This window comes from Micropterus salmoides, unplaced genomic scaffold, assembly GCF_014851395.1.
Source record: "Micropterus salmoides isolate LMB-PRFRI ecotype aquatic unplaced genomic scaffold, ASM1485139v1 Ms_hic_scaffold_14, whole genome shotgun sequence".
In the NCBI taxonomy this organism is placed as follows: Eukaryota; Metazoa; Chordata; class Actinopteri; order Centrarchiformes; family Centrarchidae; genus Micropterus; species Micropterus salmoides.
Genome location: NW_024040485.1, coordinates 17401338 through 17415555, shown reverse-complemented (window position 1 = coordinate 17415555; position 14218 = coordinate 17401338). Strand labels below are relative to the sequence as shown.

General features: G+C 39.9%; 1 protein-coding gene across 2 annotated transcripts; it reads right to left on the bottom strand.

Moving 5' to 3' along the window:
- Positions 1 to 529: 529 nt before the first annotated feature.
- Positions 530 to 12668, bottom strand: LOC119902134 (schwannomin-interacting protein 1-like). 2 transcript variants are annotated; one of them, XM_038718099.1, is made up of 7 exons: positions 12411 to 12668; positions 8898 to 9007; positions 5186 to 5303; positions 4836 to 5042; positions 2727 to 2850; positions 2038 to 2131; positions 530 to 1875 (listed from the first exon to the last, which is right to left on the bottom strand). In XM_038718099.1, the coding sequence occupies exons 1-7, from the start codon at positions 12651 to 12653 to the stop codon at positions 1824 to 1826; spliced, it is 948 nt and encodes a 315-aa protein (XP_038574027.1). In that variant the 5' UTR covers positions 12654 to 12668; the 3' UTR covers positions 530 to 1823. The 2 variants fall into 2 exon arrangements, with proteins under 2 accessions (XP_038574027.1, XP_038574028.1); XM_038718100.1 differs by lacking the exon at positions 12411 to 12668 and adding an exon at positions 11167 to 11302.
- Positions 12669 to 14218: the final 1550 nt, after the last annotated feature.

The following is a 14218-nucleotide window of genomic DNA, read 5'->3' as shown; positions in this document are numbered from 1 at the left end:
TTAGGTGCCACACAGAGACATCATATTGTCTACATCTATAAAGTCTGATAAAAGTTAAATTGCCTTTTTATTAGAAAATTAGGATTTTTATTATGAATTCAGTATAATTTTAAGTGAATCGTTATTCATTTAAAATTATGCTTTTTATGTATTTAGAATATTTGGCTTGTAATGAAAAAAAATATACCAGTTAATTTGGATCAACTGAGTGTTTTTCCCCAAAGTCACAGTGGTTCCCCTCTTTCTTACGATAATCCTCCACAAAACTCACTTACGTAAGTCTCAGCACACAATTATGAATGTGTGAGGAAAAAACTTTGCCCTTTTGTGCAACTCCGACTCAGACTGAATTTGTTAATGACAACTGACTCACATCCCCAAGCTGCACTTGATGGAGCAATTTCTATGTATTTATTTTTATCATTTCATCGTTTTTTTGTTTTTTTACAGTAAATAACATCAACCCGCACAGAGTTAGCCGAGATACAAAAAACAAAAGAACTCATTAAAACAGCCCAAACCAATTTCACTCATTTGAAACATTTATTACTGGAATTCTTTTTTTAACAATCATTATACAGTACATTTATCAATGAAGCGTTCAATAGAAAAAGAAAGTTTAACTTTGTGTTCAGTTACATTCTTAAAAAGGTGAGTGAAAACACTTAAACACTGCCAGACAACAAGGCATATTCTTCATCCTTTTAATAAAGTATATTTTAACATGTACATTTAGAATGTCCATAAATCTTCTGAACAGATAAAATAGATATGTTTAGGCTGTGATTTATTCATATATTTGTTTTACATGTTTATATTTACCCTTTTCTTAGCATTAGTAAATTGCACATAAAAATTATTTTGCATATTTTTATTCATGTCAACATGCCTTCACTTTTGCTTTTCTGTCCCTATGTATTAACCAATATATACCTATTTAACCCACATCTTATGATTTTTGTCATCAGACAAATGCAAATTTGAATAAAGTAGCAAAATATTATCCAGAAAGGCCCTGAATGCATCTTTAAAGCAGGTGGAAACCATAGCAGCTATCAAGTTACATCCAATTTTGTGTCTAAGTGATCCTTGCAAGAGGGGCCCTGTGAAGCTGCTGCAGCATTTAAACACCACTGTGAAGCCAAACTGCAAATAAGAACAGTGTTTATAATTTTCTATTGCAACAGCTTAGATAGTAGGTGCTTAATAGTGAATTCCAGCGTTAAACGGCGACGACACAGTGCTCTAAGTGAAAGAAATGATGAACAGGTGAACAGAGCGTGTCTACAGATGAACTGATCAATCCTCTTGATTATTATAGACATAAACAAAAGACAACGTTAATTGAATCTCAGTTCAGTCAGGAGTGGCCCCCGAGAAGTCAGCATCTTTTTTTGAGACAAGGGAGAAACAACGTGGACAGGCGCTCTCTCCAACCCGGCATTAACATACATGAGTGTACCGTGCAAAATCATGAAGAGATAAATCAGGGCTAGGGATGGAATTAAGTTGAGAGGATTCCCCTAATTCTATGAAATATGGCATGATTAATCATGCTGAGTTAAAGTGAAAACCCTGCACAAACTTAACTGTGTCCTTACTGAAAGTGGTGATGACTCAGATTTCAGGTCCTCTGTCCTTCCAGAACATCCTCTGGTGCAATACATTACGAGTGTGCCTGTTTTAATACTACTGTATATGGCATATTCATTTCTCCAGACACAGTCAGCACGGATGGAGTTTCATTAGTAATACTGGTGACAGTCCATGGAGCAGGAGGTAAAATGGCGTGCAGACGAACACACGTGTAGACAGGGGTGTTTTTATTTAGAGATGGCTTTCTCTGCCTGGTGCCGCTGATGGCTGTGAGCATGCCTGTGGCAACAAAGACCAGAAGTGCATTAGAGCGAGCACAGTCCATACATGCAAAATACAGTTCACACGGACTACTCCTCTCTGACGTTTGCAGTAGAAATGGAGAAGTTGATAGCTATTGCAGACAGAGAGACAGGGCCGAGAGAGATGAGAAAGATTCACCTGGTGAGGTCCTCTATGTCCACCAGCATGGCGTCCTGCTCCACATGTAGCTCATCCCTCAGCAGCAGCAACTGTACCAGCTCCTCATTAAGACCTGAGTAAGATTATAGATGAATATATATATATTTTTATATATTAACTCAAGTCTAATGCAAGATGGTCAACAGAAAAATGTCAGATCAGAGGAGGAGAATTTCAGTGCCTGATCTGTTAAAATAGTTAGAAAATGTCTATATTTTGAACTGTACGTTTTACATTTCTCTGTCTGTTTTTAGGGTTGGATGTTTTTAAATCTTTTGATATTGTGACCTCTGTTTAAATATTTCAGAACAGTTGAATAGCAGAAAGCTGAAAGTTGACCAGTTTGGTCAACGGTATACTCTTTGACCTAATCCACCAGGATACACCAGCATGACTCTTTGTAGCATTAGCAGTATTGTTTTTCAGCCTATGTAATTGAAATATAACATATGGGGAAGAAGGTCTGTGACCCTTAGGTTTATCACACACTTCCAAACCATTTTGAATAAGTTAAACTGCGTTAGATCCCATACTGTTTTCCTTAAAGATGTTTTTCACCTGCCAACAACAGTATGCCACTAAAATGGGAAGATACAAGAAATCTGTTGGAAGGGTAGGAGGTTTGTTGGGTTTATTAAATACTTGCAGTGTGTATAAGATCTACTCACTTTGAATCTGTGAGTGTAAGTCATTTGTGATGACTTGCAGCTGTCCTAGACTCATGTCCCTCATGTCCCCTCTCCTCAGATTCCTCTTCATCAAGCCCTCGCTGATGTGGGGCAGATGGGGGAGCTGCGTGTGTAAACACACATAGATAGGAAATTACTGCATTTCAAAATGTGCAAAAAGGCTCTGAATCATTCAATATTGATGAAGGTCAACTGGATCTATGCATCTACAGTCCCTGACAAAAGTCTTGTCGCTTATCTATTTTGTAGAAACACCGGCTATTAACCTGACTTTTAATTAATCAATTGGTGTTAGAAATAGCTCATATGAAAAGCTAAAACCCTCCCAAATGATGTTTAATGCACTGAAATAAATAAAAGTAGTTTCACTGAAAAAAGATTTATCATTTAAACAAGACAGAAAGGTCAAATTTTGGCAAGACAAAAGTTGTCGCCTATACAGAAATTGAACAAATTTACTGCAAATACAAAAATGTGTCAGCAAATTAAGTAGTGATGCTGTGAGATCCAAATTTAATATCTTGTATGACTTCCATGACCTTGAAGGACTGCATCCATGCGGTTTGGCAAGGATGCATACAATTTATTGATGAAGTCATCAGGAATAGCAAAGAAAGCAGTCTTGCATGCCTCCCAGAGTTCATCAGTATTCTTTGGTTTCGTCTTCCATGCTTCCTCTTTCATCCTACCCCACATATGCTCAATGATGTTCATGTCTGGTGACTGGGCTGGCCAATCCTGCAGCATCTTGATCTTCTTCGCCTTGAGGAACTTTGATGTGGAGATGGAAGTATGCGATGGAGCACCATCCTGCTGCAGAATTTGGCCTTTTTTATGGTTGGGAAAATAAGAGGTAGCTAAGATTTCTTGGTATTTTAGACTATTGATGTTGCCTTCCACCCTGCAGATCTCTCGCACACCCCAATACTGGATGTAACCCCAGACCATGATTTTTCCACCACCAAAACTTCACTGTTTTCTGGGTGAATCTCGGATCCATGTGGGCTCCAGCAGGTCTCCTGCAATATTTGCGGCGACTGTGGTGTAATTCAACAGAAGATTCATCTGAAAAATCCACCTTCTTCCACTTTTCCAGTGTCCATTCCTTTTAGCAGGCTGTAGGCCTTGGCAAATGCCACACGGTTTTTCAATTGTCTTTTGTTTAGTGCTGGCTTCTGGGCACTGACCATGGAGGCCATTTCGAGACAGAATCCGACAAACTGTTCTGGTTGACACAGGGACCTCAGGTGACCAGGTCTCATGGAGCTCTGCTGCAGTGGAAAATGGGCTGGCCTTGGATTTTCAAACCAAACGGTCCTCTCGAGCAGTTGTCTTGCGGGGTCTGCCTGACCTGGGCTTGTCAAAAATGTCTCCAGATGTTTTTTTTATCCTCTGTACTTGACACTGAGACACATTGAAGGTGTCTGCCACATCAGCAGTGGATCTGGTCTTCAGCCTCTTGATAATCAAAACTTTAGTCTCAGGGTGAATCTTAGGCATGTTTGCAGAGGTCTAGTTGCTGTTGATGTGAAGGTCTAGTGTAGTGGGGTTGTTTTATACACACCTGAGACCTAATTGATCCATTATTAGTCACAGGTGAAGCTCATATGACAAGGCGACAACACTTATGTCTTTGCAAAAATTGACTCAATGGGCTTTACTAAGCTGTGAATATTAGAATACTTTTTGACAGTTTCGTTTTGCACTGAAACATTATTACAAAAGCTGTTGGGATTAAAATGAGCCATTTCTTGTAAAAATAAATATATGAAATATATTTCAGCGGCACTTCAGGTCAATTTGTACACAAGCGACAAGACTTTTGTCAGGGACTCTATCTGGGTTTGCAAATGTCCTTTGTCCATCAACAGTGGGACAAATTAGCTGCTGTTTTGTTTACCAGTATCAGGGGTTTTCTCTTGGTCACACAGAGAGACATACATCAACTTACACACCCTGACTGACCTTCTATTCAGGCCATTGCAAGTCCCTTATGTCATTTTTATTGTGCTGTGTTTACTGTAACAGCAAGTTAGACTAAGTAATTCTATTTTCACTGTTCCCCCTTTCTTCTTCTCTTGGACTAACCAAGTCAGCCACAGGTGAACGTCTGTGCAGTTGGATTTGCCTCTCCACTTCCACTTGCATGCGGGCCATGGGTCGAGCCAGAGCCAGCGCCACCCGGGCCTCCTCCTGCAGCCTCCGCTGCACCCGCCAGAACCCGCCGCAGTCATCTAATGGGTCTGAGTCCTCCTCCGCCGTGTCTCGGTCCGATAATGACGAGCTCTGCTTGCTCTGGAGAAGAGGTATTGTAAGTAATATTATGATGCAAAGCCAATGTGGTTCTCACACGTGGTTTTTAAAAAGAGTAATTGGAGAAGTGGGACGAGAGAGAAACACATACGCAAAAACACAGAGACTATCTAAGCTGTAAATACCACAGGTGAAAGCGGCGTGTCCAGACTGGTCTCTGTCCTGCTGTCCTCCGCATCACTGTCTTTGTCACTGCTGCTGTCGTTAACAAAACACACCTGCAAGTTCACCCCACTCTGCAGACTGAGAGGAAAAACATAAAAGTGAAGAATATGAGAGAGGAAATGTTGATTTTTAGTTACAGATGCTGAAAACATCTACTACTCAGAATGAAACCTGTGGAGAAAATAGGGAATTTTTTTTTACTGATTTTGTTTACTCTAAAAAACACAAACACAATTTAAATGAAAGAAATCACAACATGGGGGACTTGGTAGGAATCTATGTCTTTATACGTATCCTCAACAAGATTATGAAGGAGTGGGAAGTGGAAAGGCCAGGAAATATTTGGACCCAGGGTTCAAGCATTTGCGGAATCCTACAAATGAATAATTATAAACAGTTAATTGAGGTGATTATTGTAATTTCCATGAAAAAGCAAAACAATCATGAAAAAGTTTGGTAGCTGTCTATACAGCACTGTAAATCACGTGCCAGATTCCATGGAGAATCAGCTGGATTTTTATTTTTACAGCAAAAGGCAGGAGGAGCACTGCAGTGTCCAAATGGTGACTTTTTAAACACTGACACACTTCTAACACACTGAATATTCTTAAAATAAAAGGGATTATTAAAATAAAGAATATTATCAACACAAAAAATAATATCAGTTTAAGTGTACCCTATATTAAAAGTATTTTCCAGGCTTTACCTCGCCATCAGAGTTCTATGGTTAGTGCCAAAGAAAAATACTTCTTTGGCACTAACCATAGAACTCATATTTTTACTCATAAGCCAAACTGCACTGCGCACTGTATTACGCCGCGGATCCACTGTTTGGGTCAGAAAGTTGCGAGATCAAACTGAAATCAAACTTCACATTTCTAAAGATTTAAAAGATGCTGCGTGCTTGTGTTTTTCCCAGGCTATGTTGCTGTAACTCTAATCCAAACATCTGATTTGTTTAGGTAAGACTGTCTGAAGGAATGGTAAATAGGATGAAAATATCTTAAGTGTACACTTAATCTGATTTAGATTTATTTAGGTGGGCCTTGTTTTTTGACTAACAATTTTTTGACTTTTGGTGCTCCTGTCCACAGCATTGTATTGCTCTGCTTCCCCGTTTACTGCAAGTAATACTATGGAGAAGTACCTCATACAACTCACTTCAAAAAAACCTGAACCATCCCTTTAAGGGAAATCTTAATGCTACAGTATATAAAGACAATGGTGTGCTTCCAAACGTGTGCCAACAGTTTGGGGAAGATCCTGTCCCCTTTCAACATAAATGAGTTCGTGAACAGAGATTTGACCTCATCCCTACTCAGCATCTTCTGGGATGAACTGGAATGTCAACTGCAATCCTGGGCCTTATCATTGAACATCAGTGCTCAACCCATCCTCACTAATGCTCTTGTAGCTGAATGGGAGCAAATTCCTACAGCCAGGTTCCAAAATCTTGTGGAAAGCCTTCACAGAAGAGTGGAGGCAGTTATAGCACATTGTTTTGGAATATTATTATTTTGGTGTCCACATACTTTTGGTCAGGAAGTTTATTGATGTCAGTAACGTCACAGTGTGTCACCTAATCAAGTAGGAAGAAAAGCAATTGAAAGCTTCAATGAAACAATCGAAGCCGCAAACATGACATCAGAACCTCTACTGCAGTTCAAACCTCAGCCTTTCCAAGAGCTCAAAACACCATTCACTCAATTCCAGATCATGTTACTCTGAAAGAACCTAACAACCCAAAATAACCTCCCCCTAAACTAGGATGAGAACAATAACTTCAACATCTCTTGAACTGGACAGGGTGGTGCTGGAATTTCCACCCCAAACTAAACCCCAGAGGGTGCACCTTTACCTCCTTTGGAGGTCACATGTTTAAGTCCACCAATCACTGCTGCAGATTTATATCGAGCCTCACTTCTTCTTTCAGCAACATTTGGACCACAGATAGAACTGCAGTTCCTCAAACAGTCGGCAGTAGCATGAGGGGGGCGGCCCCATTGTGTTATATAAACGCCCCTCCAATGTTAAAGTCAAAGTGCCACAGAGTTACTGGAGGTCACAGCTGTCATGGAAAGAAAGGAGAGTTGTGTTGTAGCTGCAGTGGCTTTGGTTAACCATCTCGTGTCGGATGTAATGCACCTGTTTCATCTACGTGTGCATGCATTGTTGGGTGTCCAAAACCTCAATTACAAACATGAAATATCACTTTCATGGGAAAATGATATCTTAGTTTGATTTCATATGTGAAACCTACTGTGTATCATTCATTTTTATGGAATGAAGACTTTAAGACATTAAAGACACAAGTAATTTTTTTTTGTATTGCACTTTTGTGTACATCACGATACTACATTAACAAACTAAAAGGGGCAGTAAAAATATAAACAGTAAAACAATGGAAGACTAATCCACTCGCATTTTAAGGCAAAATGCAGAATTGTCATGTAAAGATGTAATAATTACTAAAGATATAATTTGGAGATATAATATGAAAAACATTATAATCTGTTTTCATTTAATGCTTTATCTAACAGGTGGTGGCAGAGTTTTCAATTGGGAAATATCTTATTTTGGCATTACACACATATCTAAACTATATCCCACTGTGAGAATTTCTTCAAATTTTGTCTGAGTCATGAAACTCGGGCATTGCTGAGTTTCCATCTCAGCACCATATTACGCAACAGAGGTTAACCACCTCCTCTGTGCCTACTCTTTCCATGCTTGTACATACTTCTTTGTTCTGCTCCTGATAGTTATTGTTTAGTACAATGTCAATTCCCTTGGACTGACTGTAAACAGTATACTGTGGCTTTCCGGGAAACCTTTTATTTTCAGCCTGCACTTCTGTTATGTGAGTCACTCACTGTCTTCCGCTGTTTGTCTAACAGGATAATTCAACTTACTTACCCCTGTTACTGCACTATTCTGCACTGTCACATGATTCACTGTTTCTTCCACAATGGACCCGCTGTCATTTGCACTTGACACCTACAAGCCAACAATCCAACCAGTCTTTTTATTTATGATTTGTGTGTTTTTAGTTTATAGTTCTGAGTGAAAAGATAAAGTAAGCTACTGAATAGCTCCCTCTTCTGGCTCAAGTATGTATCTCCAAAAATATCAACTTTTCAAAAGCTATGAAAAACAGCTCTGTTTTTCAGATGATCCAATGGGTTTTTAATTATTTCTTTGTTTAAGAAGTAAGAGAATGTCCTCAACCCACGAAGGTTCAGAAAATGTATCTGATAATTTCAAAATGACCAAATTTGGAGATACATGTTATCATTGTTTCTACTAACACTTTGCATGAATATACACACAATAACGGGCTAGACTGATTCATTTATTTGCTAATATGATGGGCAGTTAAATAATTAAATGCCTTATATTGGTCAGTCATGTGGTCTATATGAGCAGGTTATATTGGCAACACTACCTGTTTACACAGCCTACAAAATCTACAGTTGTGTTTTATATCAAGCCTTTACATAATTGGTAAGGTTTTCTGTGAATCAATAATTAATTTAATCTAGGGCATATTATGTATTATTTCCCCGCCATCCATCCAAGAACATATAAAGCTCTAAAGAGTGCAACACAAAAATATTGATGCCAGCCTTCAAAATACTACAGTGATCAAACACACGCTCCGTCCAAACCCACCGGGAGGATGGGCCGTTCTTGCTGCAGCTGGTGTAGATGACTGGCTCGTCGTCATAGAAACTGCCAAGGGCCAGTTTCTGCCTGATGGACTCTCGCTCATTCCTCTGGGCCTGCCAGAGAAAAGAGAAAAATACATGAAAATAAAGAATATTAATAAAAGTGCTGCTGCTGCTTCATTGACCAAGTGTGACATACTCAGGAAGAAAAATCTAAGCTGGGTGTGCAGTTTGCTCTTTAAATTCAAGCTATTAATAAAACTGTTGTACCAAATGATACAGCACTTTCTGGTTTAGAGGAGGAGGAGGCTGAAATAAAAAAAAAAGAAGAAACCTCGGAGGAGGGACAAATATGGATTAAGAATAGAAAGGTAGATTGAACGAATGCAGCAAAGTCATGCAATCCAATTTCCTGCCTTTCACACAGCTGGGGGCTCACATATACTGTCATTATAGTTGTATAAATATGTTAACTACTCTATTAAAGCTTAGCCAACACATTTATAAGGCCTTCTCTTGACATCACACCTTACATATTACTCTTCCTCTAATTTCCTGTTCTGCCTCTAAATAATCAGCTAACCCAAAAATATCAAGTTTAAATAGTAGGTGTAAGATTCTGCAGCCCACCATACACTGAGAACAGAATATCCTGTTCCTCTTGACATATAAGCACTACAATAAAAGCTGGACTGAATTGGCAACCTGATTAAAAAGGGACATCTGGCAGATTCAGGTGGTCTGATTTTCTCCCACAGTTCAGAGACATGCAAATCAGGTGAAATGGAAACTTGCTCAAATTTGCTTGCAGCTATGAATATGTTAGTATGCATGCATTTGTCTGTCTATGAGTTGCATCCAGGGATAGACTACAGCACCCATAAGGACGAACTGGTATAGTAAATGGATGGATGAGTGAATCTAGCAGCTTCTATCCACATTTTTTTTTTTTTTTTTAAGTTTACATTCAAGGTCCCCACACCAGATGTAAAAAGGAAAAAAGTATCCATACTGTTTTAAAGCATTTGTCTACAAGGAAGTACATTACACTAATCTTCTTTCAACCAATTACAGCAATCAAGTATTTAAGGTCTGTAGTAATCATTTTCAACAACTATATTAGCTGTAAGTCATCAATAAAGGTTTTCCTTTGCTGAATTGCCCATTCAAAGGCCATCATCAAGACAGCGGCCAATATCTACAGTAAAATGGATAACAATGCCACGTCATTCTGCCCTCTGATTGGCAACTTCGTGTACATGACTAATCTCTTTTGACAGGTATAATCTCTGCTCCCCTCCTGTTTCTCTTTTAGACCAGAAATTTTCTTTTACTTACTTTCTCAGCATCTATTTTCATTGTCCTGATTTCATTTTGTCCCCTTTTGTATTCTTCTGTGTATGTCATACCCTGAACCGTTTATAATTTTCTCTTTATCTTCCACTTCCACTCTCTAGCTGCCCTTAGATCTCATTTCTTTTTGTAAACTACATTTTTAGGTCACTTGAGCTGCCTGGGTTTCTGTTACACAGATCAAAGTCTTTAATTCTCAAATTTCTTTCTCTCGAAATACTGAACGAAATATTTGAGACATGATTTACTATTGTGTATGTGTGTGCCATACATACATAACTAAAAACACTTCCAAAATTAGGTATGTTTCTCTTATTTGTCAACGTTCTCTCTCTAAATAACCTCAAAACCGGCTCAACACTAACACCCTCTCTCTTTTTCTGTGACGCGTCATTAGATAAGACTGTGATGTAAGAGCATAAATCACAGTTGATCGCCTTCACTCTCCCAACCAATGCTCTGTCTCCTGCTCATCCACTTCAGACAGCCGGATGTCCTCCTTACCAGCAGACATACACACACATAGATTCACACACAACTTATTTTTGCCATCCTGTAAGAAAGTATGTTATATAGCAAAAGCACCCCATAGTATATTTATAGTCGACGTAGAAAGATTTAATTTATGAAAACAGCATAGCATGTCATATGATTACACCCACATCCATCACATGAAAGATGAAATTATTTCAAATTTTACTGAGCAGATTAGTCTAGCAAACATAGAGATAAACAGGTAAGGATCACATATGAGAACACACCCACGCCACCTCACAATCAAGTATCCACTCATCCATTATGGCTGATTCATCTACGCCAGCGCATCCATGATGGATACCTATCACGTATACCTGTAAACATTAGGCTACATATGCTGCACCCTCAGAATCACTAAAGCAACAAACACAAAATCCACACACCTGGTAAACGCGTTTCTCTTGGTGCACCATCCTTCAGCGCATCGTACTAAAACAGCCGCCCTGCCCTTCTCTACACTGCAGCGAAGCTAGACCCAGGAGACCCTCTCATATACTGCAGCTCTGTGCAAGAGAGCGAAGGAGGGAGAGAGCAGTGAGGGGATGGAGGGAGGGAGGTAGCAGAGAGAGGAGGGGGGGATGTGGGAGCAGGAGAGGAAAGAGTGGGAAGAGGCGGAAGCAGAGGAGAAGAGAGAAATGCAGGAGGGAGGGGAGAGACAGAGCTGCTAAGTGCTGCCACTGCTCTTCTGATCCGTTATCTTTTCCTCCATCTTCCTCACTTGCTTTCTTTCTCCTGGCTACTCCTCTTTGTCTTTCTTTTAATGGGAGGAAAAGAACAAATAACAGCTGCTGGAAATCTGTATCCTGATAAGATGAGAAAGACCTTATAGATTTACAGAAATAAGGGCAAATTATTGGTTGCATGGCAAGGTGAGCGACACGGTGGGCTGAAGGCCTGGCTAAACATATCTGATAAATGAGATTGCAACCCTGGAAAACAAAACCATTAAATAGGCCACTGCTGATCAATAATATGCTCCTCTAATACATTTTAAGCAACAACACTGACATGGCATCTGCATCTGCTTGTTGGCCCAAAGTAGTGCAGTGAATTTCTAATTGCACATTCTCTGTTTGTTTAGTCTCCTCAAGGATCCTCCTCCAGACCCGTTCCACATCACAGATTCAAGTGTGATGAGCCGTAAGAGAGACAAGGAAGCACAGGGTGTACGTGGCCACGTGTGTGAAGAGAAACGCAAACACACACTCAAGGAAGCACACACATACCCACAGTTAGTTCCCACAATGCTGTGTTACAATGCAGCAGTGGGCTGATTAAACAGCACAACATTTTTGAGTCATCTTTCCTCCTTCATCAGCATCAGATGCCAGATATCCTCAGCCTTTTTCGCAGTTCTCTAAGGGCAACGTATAGCCTACACCATTATAATCATATGCTGAATCTACACACATATAGAAACTGGATAGGCATAGCCTCAGGTTTTAATTGAGTTTGTTAGTGTTTTTCTATGTATGTTATTTGTAGAAACCTGGATTTGTGCTGAATCCCTTTCTTATCCTGTCTCGCTCTGTTTTCTTGTGCCTGGGAGATGTAATGGAATTTGTCAGAGCAAATGGTAATTCAGTGCTTTTGTGGCCCAGACATAAAGAGAAAGTCAATCACTCACAGAGATGCTGGCAAGTCTGGTTCGCCCTCCAGTGTGACAGTCTTCTGCCTGTGGTGTAAAGATATCCTGGAGCTCTTCGGCCCAGCTGCGGCTGTTTACCATGCAGCCTCTTCCCGCTTTCTGTTGTTGAATGTCACAGTTGCCATCATCTCCGCAGTCCTCCCACCAATGGCCCATTGTGGCCTGTCTCATGAATACCTCTCTCTCTTCTTCCACATACATGTCCACATCATAGTCCTCCATAAAGACAAACTGTATGGAGTGGGTGGAGCAAATGTCAGGGCTGGGGGAGGGACTGTTTGCCTTGGTTTGAAAATATGGCCACAGATGGATTGAAGATTTTCAGAGGTGGGTCAAAGTTCCCAGACTGAAATCAATCACTTAAATTCAGGCTATCAATATCTTTCATGTACATCGTATCTTAATGTTCCGGCTTTCAGATATAATAGATTGCAACAATTGCAGAATGGGCTCAAACATGAAGTAATAGCTACAGTATATTTCGTTGTCATATTTCCTGTGTAGATGCCATGTTCCTATTCAATGATCTTTCAGTCTCTGATCTCATTTAGTCTGCATGAACAGAAGTCACAAAATAACATCCATAATGACAAACTTACTGAAGCACATATGCATTGTCCTTCAATCCTAAATTGTAACTACGGCTAAAATGAAAAGCCAAATCGTATATAGCACATGCTGTAGGACTCACCTCCATTGTAGAGTGCAAACCATAAAAAAAAAAGCAATTATATCAAAACAAAGATAAGCACAGTGTTGCATAAAAGGACAACTGCTTCTCCCATGCTGAACAGACCGTTAAAGGATGGATTTCAGGATTTCTTGGTCCTCTGCTAAGTTTTTCTTCTTCTGAGCTCCATAATTCCAGTCGCCTAACAATCAAAAATTGTGGTGAATGAAAATACAAACGTGCATCCTTGATGTCAAAGACCAGCACTACGTGTCTCACGGTTGTCACGTGTGGCTTAGTTTCAGTGATGTGTGTAGATGTGTATGTGTGTCGTCACAGGGTGCCCAGAGGAGAGAGCACCATGTGGAAGTATATAGGAACCGACAGAATGGGGTGTGTGCACGCACGCTGTGTGAGTGTATATAGGAGTGAGGGGGTTTCACAGAAAATAACGAGTATTTAGAGACAGTAACAATTTGGAAAAAGTATGGCTATTTTTTGTAATCCAACTTAAATTTATTCCATGGTTTCTTTTCAAGAGGTTGCTCCAATCTCCAGTCTGTCAGGTTCAGTTGGCAGTTTTACTGGAGCAGTAAAATGAGCCTCGGGTACGCGAGCAGTACCTGGGTGAGAGATAATCAAGCGCAGAATATCAGCATGTAGAATTAGGATTGTGTATTTCACCACCTTAGTAGATGATCAATCCTTTAATGGAACTCTTGAAAGGGCCAGTGTCTGATATTTTCTATCAAGCAACATTTAGCAAGTGACTGTTCTGCATCAATTGCAGCTGCAGGAGAATACTGTATGAACTGGCTTGAATAACCCATCCTTGGCAAAAGGCTCAGTGGTCCGAATTCACTAATGGGGAAACTGATCGCTAATGACAATTTACCTTAATTTACAAAAGAACTGACATCTCAGGTTGTATATTGCAAGTGTCATAGCTAGTTTGTGCCAAGTCTAACCCTGAAAGAAGGAAGCCTGCACAGTGTTGCTCTGCTGCAAATACCCCTTCATGGATGTTGCAACTGGGTCTGCTGCCCCCCACCCCCTGCCCAAAAAAGGCTACACAAACACTGTTCTATGAAACTGCACAATTGCTTCTCAGCAGTAA

Excerpts from the sequence above, each read along its gene's own strand:
- LOC119902134 (XM_038718099.1), bottom strand. The coding sequence starts at position 12,653 with ATGGAGGACTATGATGTGGACATGTATGTGGAAGAAGAGAGAGAGGTA. Across the intron at positions 9,008-12,410 it reads CCAGACTTGCCAGCATCTCT|GCCCAGAGGAATGAGCGAGA; the intron begins GTGAGTGATTGA and ends TTTCTCTGGCAG. Across the intron at positions 2,851-4,835 it reads GTTCACCTGTGGCTGACTTG|CTCCCCCATCTGCCCCACAT; the intron begins GTTAGTCCAAGA and ends TTACACACGCAG.